The sequence below is a fragment of the Ochotona curzoniae genome, unplaced genomic scaffold, assembly GCF_017591425.1.
Source record: "Ochotona curzoniae isolate NIBS_2020 unplaced genomic scaffold, NIBS_Ocur_1.0 contig_2318, whole genome shotgun sequence".
Taxonomy (NCBI): Eukaryota; Metazoa; Chordata; class Mammalia; order Lagomorpha; family Ochotonidae; genus Ochotona; species Ochotona curzoniae.
In genome coordinates, this window is record NW_024465419.1 from 12,495,130 (window position 1) to 12,511,639 (window position 16,510).

The following is a 16,510-nucleotide window of genomic DNA, read 5'->3' on the forward strand; positions in this document are numbered from 1 at the left end:
GATTCACTCCCCAAATGGTTGCAATGGCTAGAGTATGTTTGGTCTGAAGGTACGAACCAGGAGCTTCCTCCGGGTTCCTCCATGAGTGCAGGAGCCCAGGGCCTTGAGTAAGCCCCTGCTGCTTAATGGAATTATTCTTTCTTCTCTCATTTATTAACTCTAGTAATTTTATCAAATTTATATAACTTTTTAATGCAAAAATGTATCTGAGAAATTTTTGCTTTGCCCTTCCAATGTGGGTACCCTTTGTATGATTTTTCTGGAAAGAAACTTACCTACAATGTCAAATAGCCGCGACAGAAGCAGGCTATATAGTGTTTGTCCTCCCCCACTCCTTTTATTTTGAATGATTCTTGTATCTTGGGATGGGTTCCACTTCTTTTTGGTGTATAATCTTTTTTTGTTAATTTTAAGATATATTTATTTTTATTTAAAGATCAGATTTACAGAGAGAGGGAAACTAGTGGATAATCTTCCATCCACTAGTTAAGTTCCCAAGGGGCTGCAATGGCTGGAACTGAGCCTATATGAAGCCAGGAGCCAGAAGCTGCTTCTGGGTCTCCCATGTGGGTGCAGAGTCTCAAGGCTTTCCTTGACTGCTTTCCCAGGCCTCAAGCAGGGAGCTAGATGGGATATGGAGCTGCTGGGATTAGAACCGGCATGTCCATAGAGGATCTAGCTCATGCAAGGTGAGGACTTTAGCTGCTAGGCTACTGTGCCGGGCCCCTATAATCTTTTCAATCTGCTGTGTTGAATTAAATCTATTCCTTTGTTGATATCTTTCCATTAATGCTCATAAAGGTAAACATTTTTATTTTCTTGTGGTATCTTTCTCTTTAGTATCATGGTCCGTTTTTTCCCCCAAAGATGTGTTTTACTCATTTGAAAGGTAGAGTTAGAGATGGGGAGGGACAGAGATCATTCATCTGCTGGTACACAGCCAGAATGGCAGCAACGGCCAGAGTGAAGCCAGATGAAATCTAGGAGCCAAGAATTTCAGCTGCATCTCCCATGTGGGTTCAGGGGCTCAAGAACTTGGGCCATTTTCTGCTTATTTCCCAGACATATTAATGGGGAGCTGGATCCGAAGTGGAGCAGCGGGGATTTGAACTAGTGTCCAAATAGAATGCTTTAACCATTGTGTCAAAATGCCAACTAAGGTATAAGGGCTCTTATAAAATGTAATGGTAACTATTCCTTTCTCAGTTTTTTTGGGAAGAGTTTAAGCAGAATTGTTAATTCTTTCATTTATTTTGAAGATTTATTTATCTTCATTGCAAAGTCAGATATACAGAGAGTAGGAGAGACAGAGGAAGATCTTCTGTCTGATGATTCACTCCCCAAGTGAGCACAATGGCTGGTGCTGCACTGATCCGAAGCTGGGAACCAAGATCTACTCTGGGTCTCCCACGCAGGTGCAGGGGCCCAAGGCTTTGGACTGTACTTGACTGCTTTCCCACGCCACAGGCAGGGAGCTTGGTGGGAAGTGGAGCTGCTGGGACTGGAACCGGTGCCATATGGGAACCCGGCACGTTCAAGGTGAGGAATTTAGCCACTAGGCCACACCATGGGCCCGGAATTATTAATTCTAAGAATGTGCTGGATTTGCTAAGGAATGTCACCTGTTTCTCAAATTTTCTTTTTTGGGAGAATTTCTTTCAGCCCATCACTTGCCATGATTCTCTGATTTCTGTTTGGATGACTTAGAATGATATTGCTGGCTTTGTATTTTGTTCAACTTGTTTCTTTTTGGAAGTTAAGATGTCTGTTTAAAAACTATACTGAGTTACCCTCATTGAGTTTCCTGTAGTCAAACTATATTTGGGTCTTAATAGTTGGGCAGTTTGTTAAACTGTTTAGGTTACTTGCATTTCATGTAATTCAATTAAAAATTATATAAGGTGAACAGATTTCATGTATTCCATATACATAGGTTTAAGAGCATAACTGATACTTCCCATCCATTCCTTACTCCTGCCCATTCTAATACCTTCCCTGTTCCTTTATTTTTTGCTTTTCCTTTTAATATTTTTAACAAGACTTTTGTTTAAAAGGTGGAGTTACATAGCGGCAGAGGGATATTGAGGTTTCATCAGCTGATTCACTCCCTAAATGATCTTAACAGCTGGCTCTAGATCAGACCGAAGCCAGGAACTCGGAGATTCTTTTGGGTCTCCCACGTGTTGCAGAGGCCTAAGTATTTGGACCATTTGCTGCTTCACCAGGTGCATTTGAAGGGAGATAAATCAAAGTAAAACAGGTCTTGAAATGGCACCCATATAGGATGCTTATGTCACAGTGGAGGCTTAACATGTTTTGCTGCACTGCTTGCTTTGGGCAGTTATATTGTGTTTTTACTGGAAATCCATGTGTTTAAAATTGCATCCACCATTTTATTCTTAAACCTAGCTTTGTCTGGCTGTCTGACAAAACCTAGATTTGTCTTTGACTGTTCAGTAAAAATTGGAGAAAAAAAGGAAAGGATACTTTTTCAAAATTACATGTTGAATCTGGTTTGTCTGGATCTTATTTCCTGGTCAGATAGAAAAGGATTGCTAGCTTCAGCGTGGTAATGATTCCCTGATTCCTGACAGTTGTTGAGTATTTCCTTGGAGGCCAGAGTTGGAAACACTTTTCTGGAGCTGTACTAAAAGTATACTCCAAAGACTTATGCAACTTTTGCTGAGATGACTTGTCAAGATTACTATGACAATACCAAGTTCCACAGAATCGTCAAAGATTTGATGATCTAGGCATGACCCAACAGGAATAGATCATGGTGTTGCATCCATCCATGGGAAACATTTGGAAGATGAACTTCATCCAGACTAGGAATTTGTTAGGGTTGGAATTCTTGGAATGGTAGTACAGGGCTGGACATCAATAGCAGCCAGTTCTTTGTGACCCTCACTCCTACCTAGCTGCTTACTGACAAACATACCTTTTTGGGCAAATGTGTCAGAATATAGGAATGGTGAATCGAGTCAACATGGTGGAAACCAACTCCCAGGACCATGCTGTGGAAGATGTGAAGGTCGAAAAGGCATCTGGGTAGACTTGTTGGCCTCATAGGTGCACACAGGTCTTCAGGAAGGGCCCAGCCAATTGCCACATGATCTACAAGTACAATTAACTCTGCTTGTTTGGCCTTTTGTTTAATGTGGTTAAAGGATCCTGGTGAGTTAGAGACGGAAGTTCACCCGCACAAGATGAAACTCTTTCTCCCCTTGCACGTGGGCAGAAAAAAACCTTTGGAGAAATGTCGGTCTGCACTTACTCCCAGCCCACTGTGCGATAGGAGAGCCCATACTTCTCCTGGGTGTCTGCTCTACCTCCTTAAAACCAAACAGAGCAGACTCACTGAGTGCCTGACCAACTTCTTCCGGGGCCATCTTATGTTCTGGAGATGAGATAGCTGACAGCCACAGAATTCAAAAGTCAACGACCTCTCCATCTTCTTCACTCTAGGGGAACCCTTTTTCAATTATCTGCCTATGTAGGCAATGTAGACATTCTCTAGATTTTTCCTCTCAACATGAGAAATCCACACTGCTTCTCCAGATACTTAGACATCCCATACAAAGTGTGCCACATTTTTGCCAAGTGAAAAAGGTACCAAAATCAAGTTTCTGAGAAGGTGTCAAATGAGAAATGTGTAATAATTAAGTTACTTCATTAAAAGCAAATCAAAGCATTGCCTGTTTCTGTCCACCCCCCCTACCGGAAAGGGTAAAAATCTGTAATGAGCATAAGGATCATCTTAATTTTATGTAACAAAAAAAAAATTCTCTATGGCCTGGCGCAATGGCTCAGTTCTGAATCCTTGCAACTGCTAGGATTCTGTAAGGGCGCCGGTTCATGTCCCAGTGGCTCCGTTTCTCATCCAGCTCCCTTTTTGTGGCTTGGAAAATCAGAATGCTCCAAAGCCTTGTGACCCTGCACTCATGTGGGCCTGGAAGAGGCTCCTGGCTTCAGATTGTTTTAGCTTTGGCTGTTGTGGCCATTTGGAGAGAGAACCAGTGGATGAAAGTCCTCCTCTCTGCAGATCTGCCTTTCCAATAAAAACAAATCTTAAAACAGACCCCCCCCCCAAATTATTTGATAAAGCAAGTCTTAATTTTTTGAAATCTAAGACTTTACAGAAATTGATAAGATCTTTATACATTGTTTTAAAAAATTCAATATCACTTTTAATAAAGATTTGTTCGAGGGAGAGACAGGAGGTTTCTGTTGGCGACTTTACTTCCCACAATGGCTGGGAATGAGTGGGGCCAAAGCCCAGGGCTGGCTGCTTCTGGATCTGCCATGTAGCTAGCTGGCAGGATCTCCAACACTTGACTTGAGCCGCCATGCTTCTCTGAGGCTTACTAGTAGGGAGCTGGACAGATGAGGACTGGACCAGCAGTCTAATATGGGATGTGCTGGCATCTGAAGTGTTGACTTAACATACTGCAATAACAGCAGTAGAATATGGCACCCAGTGAGCTGTTGCTAAAATGTGACCTGCTCAGGGCTCAGCTGTAAGTTGTAATTATTTGTTCTTTTGAGGTGATCAGGTGATAGAATGGCAGAGGAGGGGGTGCTCCTGGCCTAGTCTGTTACCTCTAAACGGCCTTATCTTTAAATTCCATAATGAGTTTGATTTGAGGGATTAAAGTTTTCAACCCATTAACTGTTAGTGCAACCATACTATGGCAATAATGCATGTTATGTTTATTGTAATGGGTGGTGGTTTGTTTCCTTTCTCTTGTTCTCAAGTATGTTTCTGAGTTGGTGACTTCTTGTGGCATTTTCTGAAGTGCAATGTTACTCCTGGAGGTTCTTGATAGTATCTAACAGTTGCCAGTTTGTAAGTGAAAAGAGGATAGGGATGAATGTCCCCTTAGAGCCTTGTAACATTTCCAAGTCCCTTTTACAGTTTCAGGATTGTTGTAGTGCTCAAAGCTGATGAGTCAGTTCTTTCTGCCTGCTGAGTTTGATGCCTTACGTATGAAGAGCCTAAGTCGGATCACTTCCTACTTTCACCCTTCAGTTCAGAGTATGTTACTCTGTTTTTAAGCAAGGACTTGGATAGTTTTGGCTACCTGTCCTTAAGTTTTGTCATCCGTCTTACAGCATTGTGAATCTGGAAGTTGAGAGTGTTTAAGTTGACAAGCCCTATAAGAGCTGAGGAGAAAAGTATGTAGCATGAACCCATGGTCTGTCAGTATGAAAGTAGTAGATCAATTGATATACAGTGTTTGCCACATTTTCCTTCTGTTAGGAACCTGTGTAAGGAAATTATGTTCTTGCCTACTTCATGACAAAAAAAGGCAATATTTTCAAAAATAGCTATGTGGTCTGCAAGGAAAACATTCTTTTGCTGTGAAATACATTTGCCAGAAATTTTAGAAAAATTTCAACTGAAATAAGAAAGATACAGCTGTAATGTGTTGAGCTTAAAAATTATTTCAAAATATTTTAACAAGTGTATTTGAGAACAGTTTCTTGATACTTGCAAAAAGGAAGATGTGATAGTCTAAAATGGTAACTGCTGGTTAAAAGCAGATGAACTAAAATATTCTGATAGAAGTAATTCTAGTTTCAACAATAAATACCATAGTCTTATTTCATTTGATTTTAAAAAAGATTTTTATTGGAAAGGTAGCTCCGATTTATGGAGAGCTGGAGAGACAGAGAAAGATCTGCTAGGTCACTCCCCAAATGGCCGCCATGGCTGGAGGTAAGATGATCTGAAGTCAGGAGCCAGGAACTTTACCTGGATCACCTAAACGGGTGCAGGGTCCCAAGGTTTTGTGCCATCCTTGACTGCTTTCCTAGGCTGTAAGCAGGAAGCTGGATGGGAAGTGGAGCAGCTAGGGCACCAATCGGCACCCATATGGGATCCTGGCACATTCAAGGTGAGGATTTAGCCACTGAGCCATTGCATCAGGCCTACTCTTATTTCATTTTACTTTGATTGGGGTGGGGTTTGCAATGAATGTTACTTGAAATGAATAGAATTAAAATGTAATTAAACTGGAACAAACTCAATATAGAAAAAGAACTTAAAAAATTATATATAATTTCTTTACCTAATCAAGGAGGGTCTACACATTCAGTAATGTTTCTTTGTATACCCATGAGTGCCCTAAATAATTTTTATTTTTCCCCTACAGTAAAATTTTAAGTTGATTATACATTTTGTTGAAGCGGATACCCTCCAAAAATTTGCTTTGTAATAATAGATATATAGCTTGTAGGGAAACTTAATCTTTATTTGAACACTCACATGTAGTCTACTTTGCTCTTCTTTGTTTGCTGGTATTTTAAATGATAAAATAACTTTCTTTTGCTGTAAAATGTTTGTCATCTGTGTATGCCAAATTTATTAGACTGCTGGCATTTTAGTGCATTTTGGCTGTAATGTTTATTATGACATCACTGTAATCTATATACAGTAAGTGATTTCAGATGGTTTCAGTGTTGAATATTTTCATAATTATGCTAGTTTTGGCAATTCACTTGGAACTTTCTCACATCTCTTCAATGAACATGTTTTATTTCTTGACTTTTGAGGCAACTGCATGTTTTAAAAATTAATAGTATGGTTTTCATGTTGATATGCAGAAATATATGACTATGGACATTTCTATGGATTTGTTGAATTAGATGTAATTATAGTAAGGTTTTATTCACAATAATACATTTTTTTTCCTTTTAATTGGAAAGTCGGATTTATAGAGAAAGAGATACAGAGGAAAAGATCTGGAACCAGGAGTCAGGAGCTTGTTCCTAGTCTCCTACGGGGCACAAGGAGGGAGCTAGAAGGGAAGTAGAGCAGCCAGGATATGAACCAGGGTCCACATGGGATCATAGTGCATGTAAAATGAGAACGTTAGCCACTAGGCTACTGCACCAGGCCCAGTAATTCCTTTTAAAAACTATTTATTTATTATTATTATAATTTTATGATAGTTCCATAGGCTCCTGGGATTTCCCTTATCCCCTTCCCGGTTATCCTTCCCCCATCGAGTTCCCCTGTATCATTACTAAAGTATAGTTCTTCAGACATAGTAATATGTCCATGATTGTGGGCATGGACACTGGCAGAGTCCAGCATCCTATTGTCAAGATATAGTAAACAGTTTCATTGTAAGTCTGTCTTTGTCTGGAAGTAGAAATGCATACTGCATTGTATCCTCACATCTGGATGTTAGTCTCTATTTCACAGCTACTGTACATCCCCTCAAATGAAAAGTCATAATACAAAATCAACAATAGGAAGAAACATAGAAACTTACAATGCCATGAAGTTAAATAACATGTTACTAGATATGACAGTCTCCATTATACAGCTACTATATATCCCCTTAAATGAAGAGCTGCAAAACAAAATCAACATCAGGAAGAAAAAAGAAATTAACACCATAAACATGCTACAGAATGACTGATGTGTCGCTGAAGAAATGTAAAAGAAAATCAAGAATCTTCTTGAAGAAAATGATGCTACTGTATGATCTATGAGTCATTGAAGAATTTAATGAGAAGAAAGTGTTTTGAAGAGATGAAACTACCAAAAACAAAAACATCAAAATCCATGAGATATAACTTCCGCTGATTTTTGTGGGTGAAATGTCTCTTCTAGACAACAAATAGATGGGATTTGTGTTTTAATCCAGTCTACTAATTCATGACGTTTGCTTGAGCTTAAGCCATTTACATTCAGGGTTAATATGTATGGGTCGTAATTTGTTCCCTCCCGTCATTGTAGGAATGGGTTGTTCATTGATTTAGCCTTCTGTTGTCATTTTACTGGGATGTTCTTCCTATTTACCTTTGGTTTTGTTGGGTGTGCTTCCTCTTCTCTGTCAAGAGAACATTTTAAAGTATCATTTGTAAGGCAAGTTTGGAAGAGGCAAATTCTTTGAACTTTTCTTGACTGTGGATGAATTTTATTTCATTTTCAAAGACAAGAGAAAGCTTTGCTGGATATTTTATCCTAGGCTGACAATTTTTTTCTTTTAGAATCTGGAATATGTCACTTCATTCTCTTCTGGCCTGTAGAGTTTCCTGTGAGAGGTCTCCTGTGAGTTTAATTGGCATTCCTTTATATGTCAATTGATTTTTTTCACGTGCACATTTAAGGATCTTTTCCTTATGCTTGATTGAAGAGAGTTTGATGATCATGTGTGGTGGTGAAATTGTTTTTGATCAGGTCTGTTGGGAGTTGTGTGGCCCTCCTGGATGTTGTTTCCCAATTGTTTTTCTAGATTAGGGAAATTTTCCTTGATTATTTCATTAAATATATTTGTAAAACCAGTTTCTCTTTCTGCACCTTCTGGGACTCCCATAACTTTTATATTCTGTCGCTTAGTAGTGTCTTTCAGTTCTTGAATACATTTTTTGGCCTGATCCAGCTCTGCTTCCAGCTTTTTGTTTGCTTTCCCCTGATGACAGGAAATATCTTCCAATTCTGAGATTCTTTCTTCTGCTTGTTTCATTCTATTTTGGAGACTTTCCACTATACTTTTCATTTGCTCTACTGTGTTCTTAATTTCTGATCTATCAGCCTTGATTTGCTTTATTGCTGCTATTTCTTGTGTGAAATATTCCTTAAATTCTTTGAACTCTTGTATGTGCTTCTCATTGTTGATCAGCAGCTTTAAAATGAGTTTTCTGAATTCTGTGTCCCCCATTTTCTCAATGTCTTCCTCAGTGTACTCTGATGTTTGCATGGGGTTTTGTTCCTTTGCAGGAGAGTTTTCAGTAATACTCATTGTGCCTTTGTCTCTTCTTTTGCTGTTAGTCATTGTACTTCTGGTTATCAGAGTCTTCTGCCTGGGGTAGGTTTCTAAGCTGTGTCACCCACAGGTCTGCAGTTTGATTTTACTTATTGCAGTTGGTACACAGGTCTTTGCTTGCAGCCACTTGTGCCACTCCCTCCTGCATGTTCTAGGTCGGATGATTTACTCCGCAAGTTACCACAATGGCCGGTGCTGCACCGATCCAAAGCCGGGAGCCAGGACCTTCCTATAGGTCTCCCACCTGTGTACAAGGTCCCAAGATTTTGAGCCGTCCTCAATTGCCTTCCCACCAGAAGCAGGGAGCTGGATGGGAAGTGGAGCTGCTGGGATTAGAACCAGTGCCCATATGTGATTCCAGTGTATTCAAGGAGAGGACTTTAGCCAGTATGCCCTGCACTGAGCCTTCTTTTTCAGTGTTTTAAAAGCATTTCATTTGCCAAATAATAGAGTGTGTACCATCAAAGAGATTGAATAGCAAAGTTTTTTTTATGATTTATGTTTATTTTCAATGGAAAGCCAGATGTACCGAGAGGAGGAGAGACAGAGGAAGATCTTGCATCCGGTGATTCATTTCCCAAGCAGCTGCATGAGCCAGAGCTGCACTGATCCAAAGTCAGGAGGCAGGAGCTTCTGGGTTTCCCATGTGGATGCAAGGTCCCAAGGCTTTGGGCTGTCCTGTACTGCTTTCCCAGGCTGTAAGCAGGGAACTGGATGAGTAGGGGGCAGCCAGGATTAGAATGGCGCCCATATGGGATTCAGGAGTGTGCAAGGTGAGGACTTTAGGTGCTGTGCTACCACATCAGGCCTAGAAAGTTTTTTTTTTTTTTAAATGAAATGGCACGATGTTCATTTTGCATTAACTTAAAATGAACAGAAGTTCATGTGAAAATTTACTTTAGCATGGCAGATAGTTTACTTTTTGCTTGTTTTGAGTTTTAATGCTTTTCCCCTAGAGTGTTATAGCATCTGTGATTTTAATTTCTTTTGTTTTTTTGCAATATGGGATTGGACAGAATTTTTGATTAAGGCGGTGCTTTCATGATTCTTACTTGCCTCTCATATAATGCTAGCTTCTCAAATTGCATGTTCCTTTTTTTCTAAAATTTAATAGCATTGATAAAGGTATCATAAAGTGTCCTTATTTCTCATAAATTAATTCACTGTACCATTATACCCTTTGTGCTGGAATGTTTATATTCTCATTCCACATCAGCATCTTTTTCCCAAGCATGTATCTGCTCCCTCCCCTACACCCCATCCCGCCCCTGACTTACTTATTTTGAAAGAATTAGAAGGACAGAGACTTTCATCTACTCTCCAGATGGCTATAACAGCTAGTACTGAGCAGGCCAAAATCAGGAGCTTCAGTGTGATAGGAATCCATGCAATACTTTGGCTATGCTGTACTACTTTTCCCTGGCTCTTCGCAGGGAGCTGGCTCAGAAGTTTAGCAGCTGAGAGATGAACCAATGCCCATTAGGGATGCCAGCATCACAAGTAGTAACATTACCCACACTGTGCCTCAGTGTGTATTTCTGATCTTGTATTCTGAAAAAAATTAGTTGGCTTCCTGAAGGAGCAATCTATACTTAATACTGTATCCACTTTAACTTTTCATTTGCTCTTGGAACTCCTTATTTATGGTTTCCACTCCTATCCCTTTCGTTGGCAGCTTCATCCTGTTATCAGATCTGGGAACAGGTCAACTTGAATGAGGAGTGAGATTTTCTCCCTAGGCTTTGTTAACACAGTTTTTACTGAACCAGTCCATGCCTTTACCATACTGGTATTGTTGTTAAATATTGTATAGTCTAGCTTTATTTACTTAATCATTATTCCTGATCATTGCTATATATGTATGTATCCTTTTTATTATGTTTTTCCTTCTAATTTGGCTTCAATATTAGCCCAGAACATCCATATACTCTTTCTAGAGAGGCTCACTTCATTTCCTTGTATAAAAACCCTAAATTAGAACTTAGATTCACTGCAGAGAGATACTCTGGAGTGGTCAAAGTCAGTCCTGATAGCACCGTCTTTTTTGTTGTTGTTGTTGTTAACTAAAAGTTAGGGATCAAAGAAGTAGACTATTTCCCTTGGTAAAGTTGCCTGATGTGGCAGTGCAGTCCCTGACAGGTGTAGTAGTTGTGGATGCTAGCCACTGTCAGTGTCTCTTTGGGTATGATAGGAACAATATGGATGCCAGGCTAGGCAGGGGCAAGAATGAGCACATCAGCGCTGGACCACTGGGGCCTGTCATCCTTGAAAGCCATAGTGGGAAACTTTGCCATCCGGTTGTCCCAGTTGCCTCTAGGGAATTGCGCTGGGGCAGTGGAAGCATGTGCCAGGATGGTAGCCCTTGGATGGTGCTGGTCACCTCAGAGCCAGTTTGACTTGGTCACCATAGTCCTCAGTGGCAACATATGCTTTGAACCTGATCTATTGGCCACTGTGGGACTGCTTTTTCACTGAAGTAATTTCTGAAACTTCATTCTTGAGGGATGCCTTCTGGAGAACGTGAGTGATCTCAGCCTTTTTGTTGGACACGGAGAAGGGACTTGGCCTTGCTGACCTTAACAGCTTGGCTTGGTAACTGGAAGCCAATCCTTACTCTTGACCTTGACTCCACAAGCTCACATCCAGATGCTGTTGCAAAAGCCACTGCAAAGGAGCTGTGGCTTCCCATTCCAAGGCTGCTGGACCCTTCTGCTACACTGCCCTCTTGGTGCCCTCTTGGAGAAGACCATACGCTTGGTTTTAATGCTTGGCTTCTCTTGTTCTTCTAAATAAAATGACGCTGTTTGTGTGCTGTTACTTAACAAACCAAAAATGCACCTCTGCGGAATAGGCCTTCTGTCTAATGTAAACTCAGTAATTGAGACATAATATCATTGTTAATGTTGAATCAAAACAAGGAAAGTGTACTCATTTGCATTTTATAAGTAAGGGGATGGCTTTCAAAAAATTTAAGTTATCCATATTAAAACCTGTTTAAACCTTTGCAGTGGATGCTTGACACAACAGTTAACATACCTGACTGCTTGGTTTGAGCATTCGTTATTTGCTTCTGAGGCAGCTTCCTGGTAATCTGAGCTGTGGCAGAGCAAGTGATGCCTAAGTACTTGGATCCCTTCCATCCACATGGGAGACTCCAGCAAGTGTCAGGTTGCTGTCTTCAACATAGTCTAGTCCCAGCTTGCAGGCATTTGAGAAGTGAATGAGTTGATGGAAGATCTGTGTCTCTGTTCAATAAAATGAAAATAAATGGAAAAAAAATTTTAGAAACCCTTTAGTCTAAGAATGATTAAGGTTAATTGTTAGGATGACTAAGAATTGAGCGAAATACAGAGCAGTGAGGAATTTAACAAATAATGAATAAAGGAAACAGAGACCTTTCAATATATTTTAAACTTAGAGATGAAATAGTTTAAAAACTTGCACCAGTCTTTTTTTCTTTTTTTTTTTTTTGCTTGTTTGTTTTGTTTGCTAAACCATTCTTAGGGCATTAACAAGTGGTTTTTCTTGTGATATCAGAAATGAAATTTTATAGTTTCAAATAACTAGTTTTGTATTAGATGCTGCTAGAGGATGCAAACTAAGGAAATTGTTTATGCAGTTGAAAAATAAATTGAAAGTCTATCTTATTATCTCTGGGTAATCAAACTGCATAGAGGGAATGAAACATTTCCCGTCTCTTGAATGTGATTGATGCTTTGCTTTTTTTTTTTTTCTTTAAAATAAAAACAGGATGAGCATGAAAGCTGTGGCTCTAATTCTACCAACCGCAGTGTTACTGAGAGCACAAAAGCATCGATAAAACCCCGAAGAATGCAACATGCTGCGCCTACAGATCCTGATTTGCCACCAGGTAACTTGCAGTAGGATTGATAATGACAACATTTCACTTGTTTCTGATACTGTTTTAATTCTTCATAGAATGTACATTTTCAGTCTTTAATATCATGAAATTTCAGATATGTGTCCAGAACCCTCAGAAATGGCTTTCATTCAATCCTTTCTTGTTTTGGCAGCAAACTGTTCTTTTCAGTTTTTCACCATCTAAGCAAAGACTCGTAATTTGTTCTCCTTGCATGTTGATAAATGAGAAGGTGCTTGTTAGAGTATCTGAAAGCTTTAAAATTCGCTAGTGAAATTAGAGTTCTGATGCTTTATTATTTGACATTCTTATTCACCTGAGGCAATAGTGACTTAAAAAGACAGTTTCTTGGTAAATACTTAATGTTAGCTTTGTGACCAAAACACATTAATACCTTAGTTTTTATATAGTTACCAGTTACCAGTCAATTTTATTTTGATTTAATTTATCTGTTACCACTGGTATATGGTTACTTTATTTATTGAAGGTCTGTATGCTTTCAGTTGGTTTTAACCTAGTTAATTTTTGACAGTCTTATGGTGCCATCTTTTGTCAGAGGCTAGAGTTAGGTACACTGTTCTATAGGACCTGTTCCATCTAATATGTCTTGAGTCACATTCAGTTGAACATGAGTAGGTAAATGTGGTATGCTGTTGCTTTGTGTTCTTTAGAACTGTACCCAGTAAGTGTTGGTGATCTTGCTGGCTTTTGGTAGATTAATTGCTACTGCTTGAGAGGGTGTCGGGAAAAAAGTGTTTCCAGTTCTGCTTTAGAATAGTTATGGTTCCAGAACTTGCAAGTTATTTTACTTTTTAACTCCTTTAGAAGAACTCCTGGGAGATTAAATTACATTGTAATTTAAATGTGTAGGTTGTACTCATTTGTTAGGGCAACTCCTTTTCTGTCCAAATTTCTGACTCCCCTTAAAACTCGTTTATACCTCAGACCTCATTTTCTAGACATGTCAGTCTGTCTCTAATTCTCTCTTCCTCTATCTACTTTGTTAATTTCATTGTCATAAATTTGGATTTTGTTCCACTTGAACTATTAGTGGTAACTTTTGATTAGCTTGTGCTTTTCTACTTTACCTAACAGGAAGACTCATGTCCTCTTGTAGTGTAGACAGAAGTCACAGTCAAGGAATTAGAAGTTGTTGGCCAGTTAGTGGAAGGCAGAGTAGCTACACTTTGCCAAAAGAAAGAAAAAAGGATACTCTTGAGCCTTGGACAAAAAGTACAGCATTTCATTCAAAGTGCAACTCATATGAGTTAAGGACTCATTTCTGGGAACCTTCCCCTCATTGGCAACCATATTATGGTTTTTTTCATGGTAGAGATAAATCTGTATTTTCAAAACTTTTTTGAGGACAAGTTTATCTTTTCTGTTATCTGTTGTTACAGCTTTTGAGTTTAAACATTTGTTGGATCTAGAGATGATTTTTGATGAAAGTTACCAGTAGACAGGCATTTACTTTCTTTGAAAAATAGGTGGTGTTTGTTAGTGTGTATCTAACATCATCCTGGTAATCTTTGCCCTTGATATCTAGAATAGTTTTTTTTTTTTCATGTTTTGGATCCTGGGCAGTGATAGCATTGGTTGGATAATTTACTGTTACAAAAGAGAAAGGTTGAAAGTCTAGTGGCATGTAGTATACTATCTCTAGGAATTTGTGTTTGTGCAAATGCTTGTCCTGATTTATGACAGATTTTTAAAAAAGTTTTATTTGTTTTTATTGGGAAGGCAGATTTACAGAGAAGAGAGAAAGATCTTCCATTTAATGGTTCACTCCCTAAATGGCCACAGTGGCTATAGCTGAGCAGATCTGAATCCAGGAGCCAAGAACCTCTTCCAAGTTTCCTACAGGGGTGTAGGGTCCCAAGGCTTTGGGCCATTCTCTATTGCTTTCCTAGGCCATAAGCAGGGAGCCAGATCAGAAGTGGAGCAGCCGGGGCACAAACGAGTACCCATATGGGATCCCGGCACTTGCAAGGGGAGGATTTAGCTACTAAGCCATCGTGCCAGGCCCCCAGACATTGTATTTCTTACTGTGGGAAGTTCAAAACACTGAATTGAACTGATTTGATACATACACATTTTCTTCAAGTTATTGATATATAGGACAAGACTTTCAATTACTGATGATAATGAAATATTTTTTTATTGTGAGATTAACAGAACTGTTTTTAAACATGTTGTTTTTGTTTGTTTGTTTGAAAGGCAGATTTTACAGATAGATTAGGAGCAATGGAGAGATGTCTTCCATCTGCTGGTTCATCCCCAAATGGCTGCAGTGGCCGGAGCTAAGCTGATATCAAGCTAGGAGTCAGAAAGTTCCTCTGGGTCTTCCACATGGGTTCAGTGGCCCAGGGACTTGAGCCATTCTCTGCTGTTTTCCCAGCCTTTAAACAGAGAGCTGGATCAGAAGTGGAACAGCTGAGACTCAAATCTGTGTCACTGTGGGATGACAGCACCCAAAGTGGAGGATTAGCTCGCTATGCTACTGTGCTAGTCCAATGCTGTCAATTTTTAATTTTTCCTCAATTTTCTCTGTACTTTAGTGTGAATTTTATTTTTTATCTGATTTTTTTTCAACAATTAGGAAATCACAGAAACATTTAGGGATAGAAAAGGTAGAGTGGGCAGGAAAGGGAAAGGGAAGAGATGTTTCTACTTTGATCTTGTACCCACGGGAGAGAGCGAGGGCACCCTTCCCTGTTGCCTGGCTTCTCCTGAGCCTGGAAGGGGAGGTGCTACCCACAAGTCCAAGGTCAGGGAAAGTACAGCCTGGGAGAGGGGTCATTTGATTGACAGGTAGGCAGACTGTATTAGTAGGGCAGAGGAGGTGTGGCTTCCAATTTGTGCATTGTAAACTTGCTATCTGCCTGTCCAGTTTCATTGCCTGCTGGGATTACTGACCCCTATTCTAAAGGGTTGCTGAAGGATGTGGCTTCATCTCATCCTCGGTAGCTATTTCCTGCATCGGGGTATAGGCCTTCCATGTCCTGAGTTCAGAAATCTTTTTTTTGTCATGGAATAATAAATTTAATTAATAATTTTTTAAAAAAGAAAAGTTGCTTGAACATCCTTACATTTGTACATTTAAATGACAGGTAGGATTTTTATAAAATAATCTAAGCAAGAATATTTTATATGAAGAATTTATTTATGTAGAAACAGCTGCAACTCAGGAATGTCAGTCTTTTTTTTTTTCAGTGTTAATGTATGTTCAATTAATATGAGGTGGAAGTAAAAAGATGCATAAATGTATGATGCTGCTTACTTCATTGATAATTCACTTAACAGAAAATACCGGTGCATGCGGTAACTATAGACAGATGAATACACAACAGACCTCTAGCTGTACCAATTGAATTCCATGGGGGCATTGGTAGTAGCTTACATTCAGTAGTATTCTCATCTTCCTGCTCAGTGTAAACACAGCACAATGGAGTTAACCTGTATTTCCTTACCTGTATTTCCTGTGAAAGGCAAGCATGCCACTTTTTATGAAGGCATGATGAATTGCCTCACTGGGTTCAGAAATCTTGCCTGATCTCACCTAACGGATCGATCTATCAGAATACTTTAAAGCCAGATTAACACTTCATACTCTGAAATAGATAGCTTTTGTCTTTTATTGAAAGGGATTGTGAGAAGCAGCCATCTGTGGTCGCTTTTGCCTTTTCTCTAAAATGACCCTAAGTGGTATTATCTTTAATTTCTCTCAGTATTTCTTGAATAACTGATATATGTTTTTTTCTTATAATCACTAATTTTTTTTTTTTAATTTTTAAAGGCAGATGTACAGAGAGGAGGAGAGACAGAGAGGAAGGTCTTTGTCTGATGG

The 16,510-nt window shown here is 39.4% G+C and overlaps 1 protein-coding gene across 4 annotated transcripts in view; it reads left to right on the top strand.

The window, feature by feature from the left end:
- Positions 1 to 16,510, top strand: part of VPS13B (vacuolar protein sorting 13 homolog B) — a 595,475-nt gene that overhangs the window by 25,212 nt on the left and 553,753 nt on the right. For all 4 annotated transcript variants that reach the window (XM_040972638.1, XM_040972637.1, XM_040972639.1 and 1 more), the window contains exon 4: positions 12,534 to 12,654. In XM_040972638.1, coding sequence (XP_040828572.1) covers positions 12,534 to 12,654 — 121 coding nt within the window. The remainder of the gene's footprint in view (positions 1 to 12,533; positions 12,655 to 16,510) is intronic.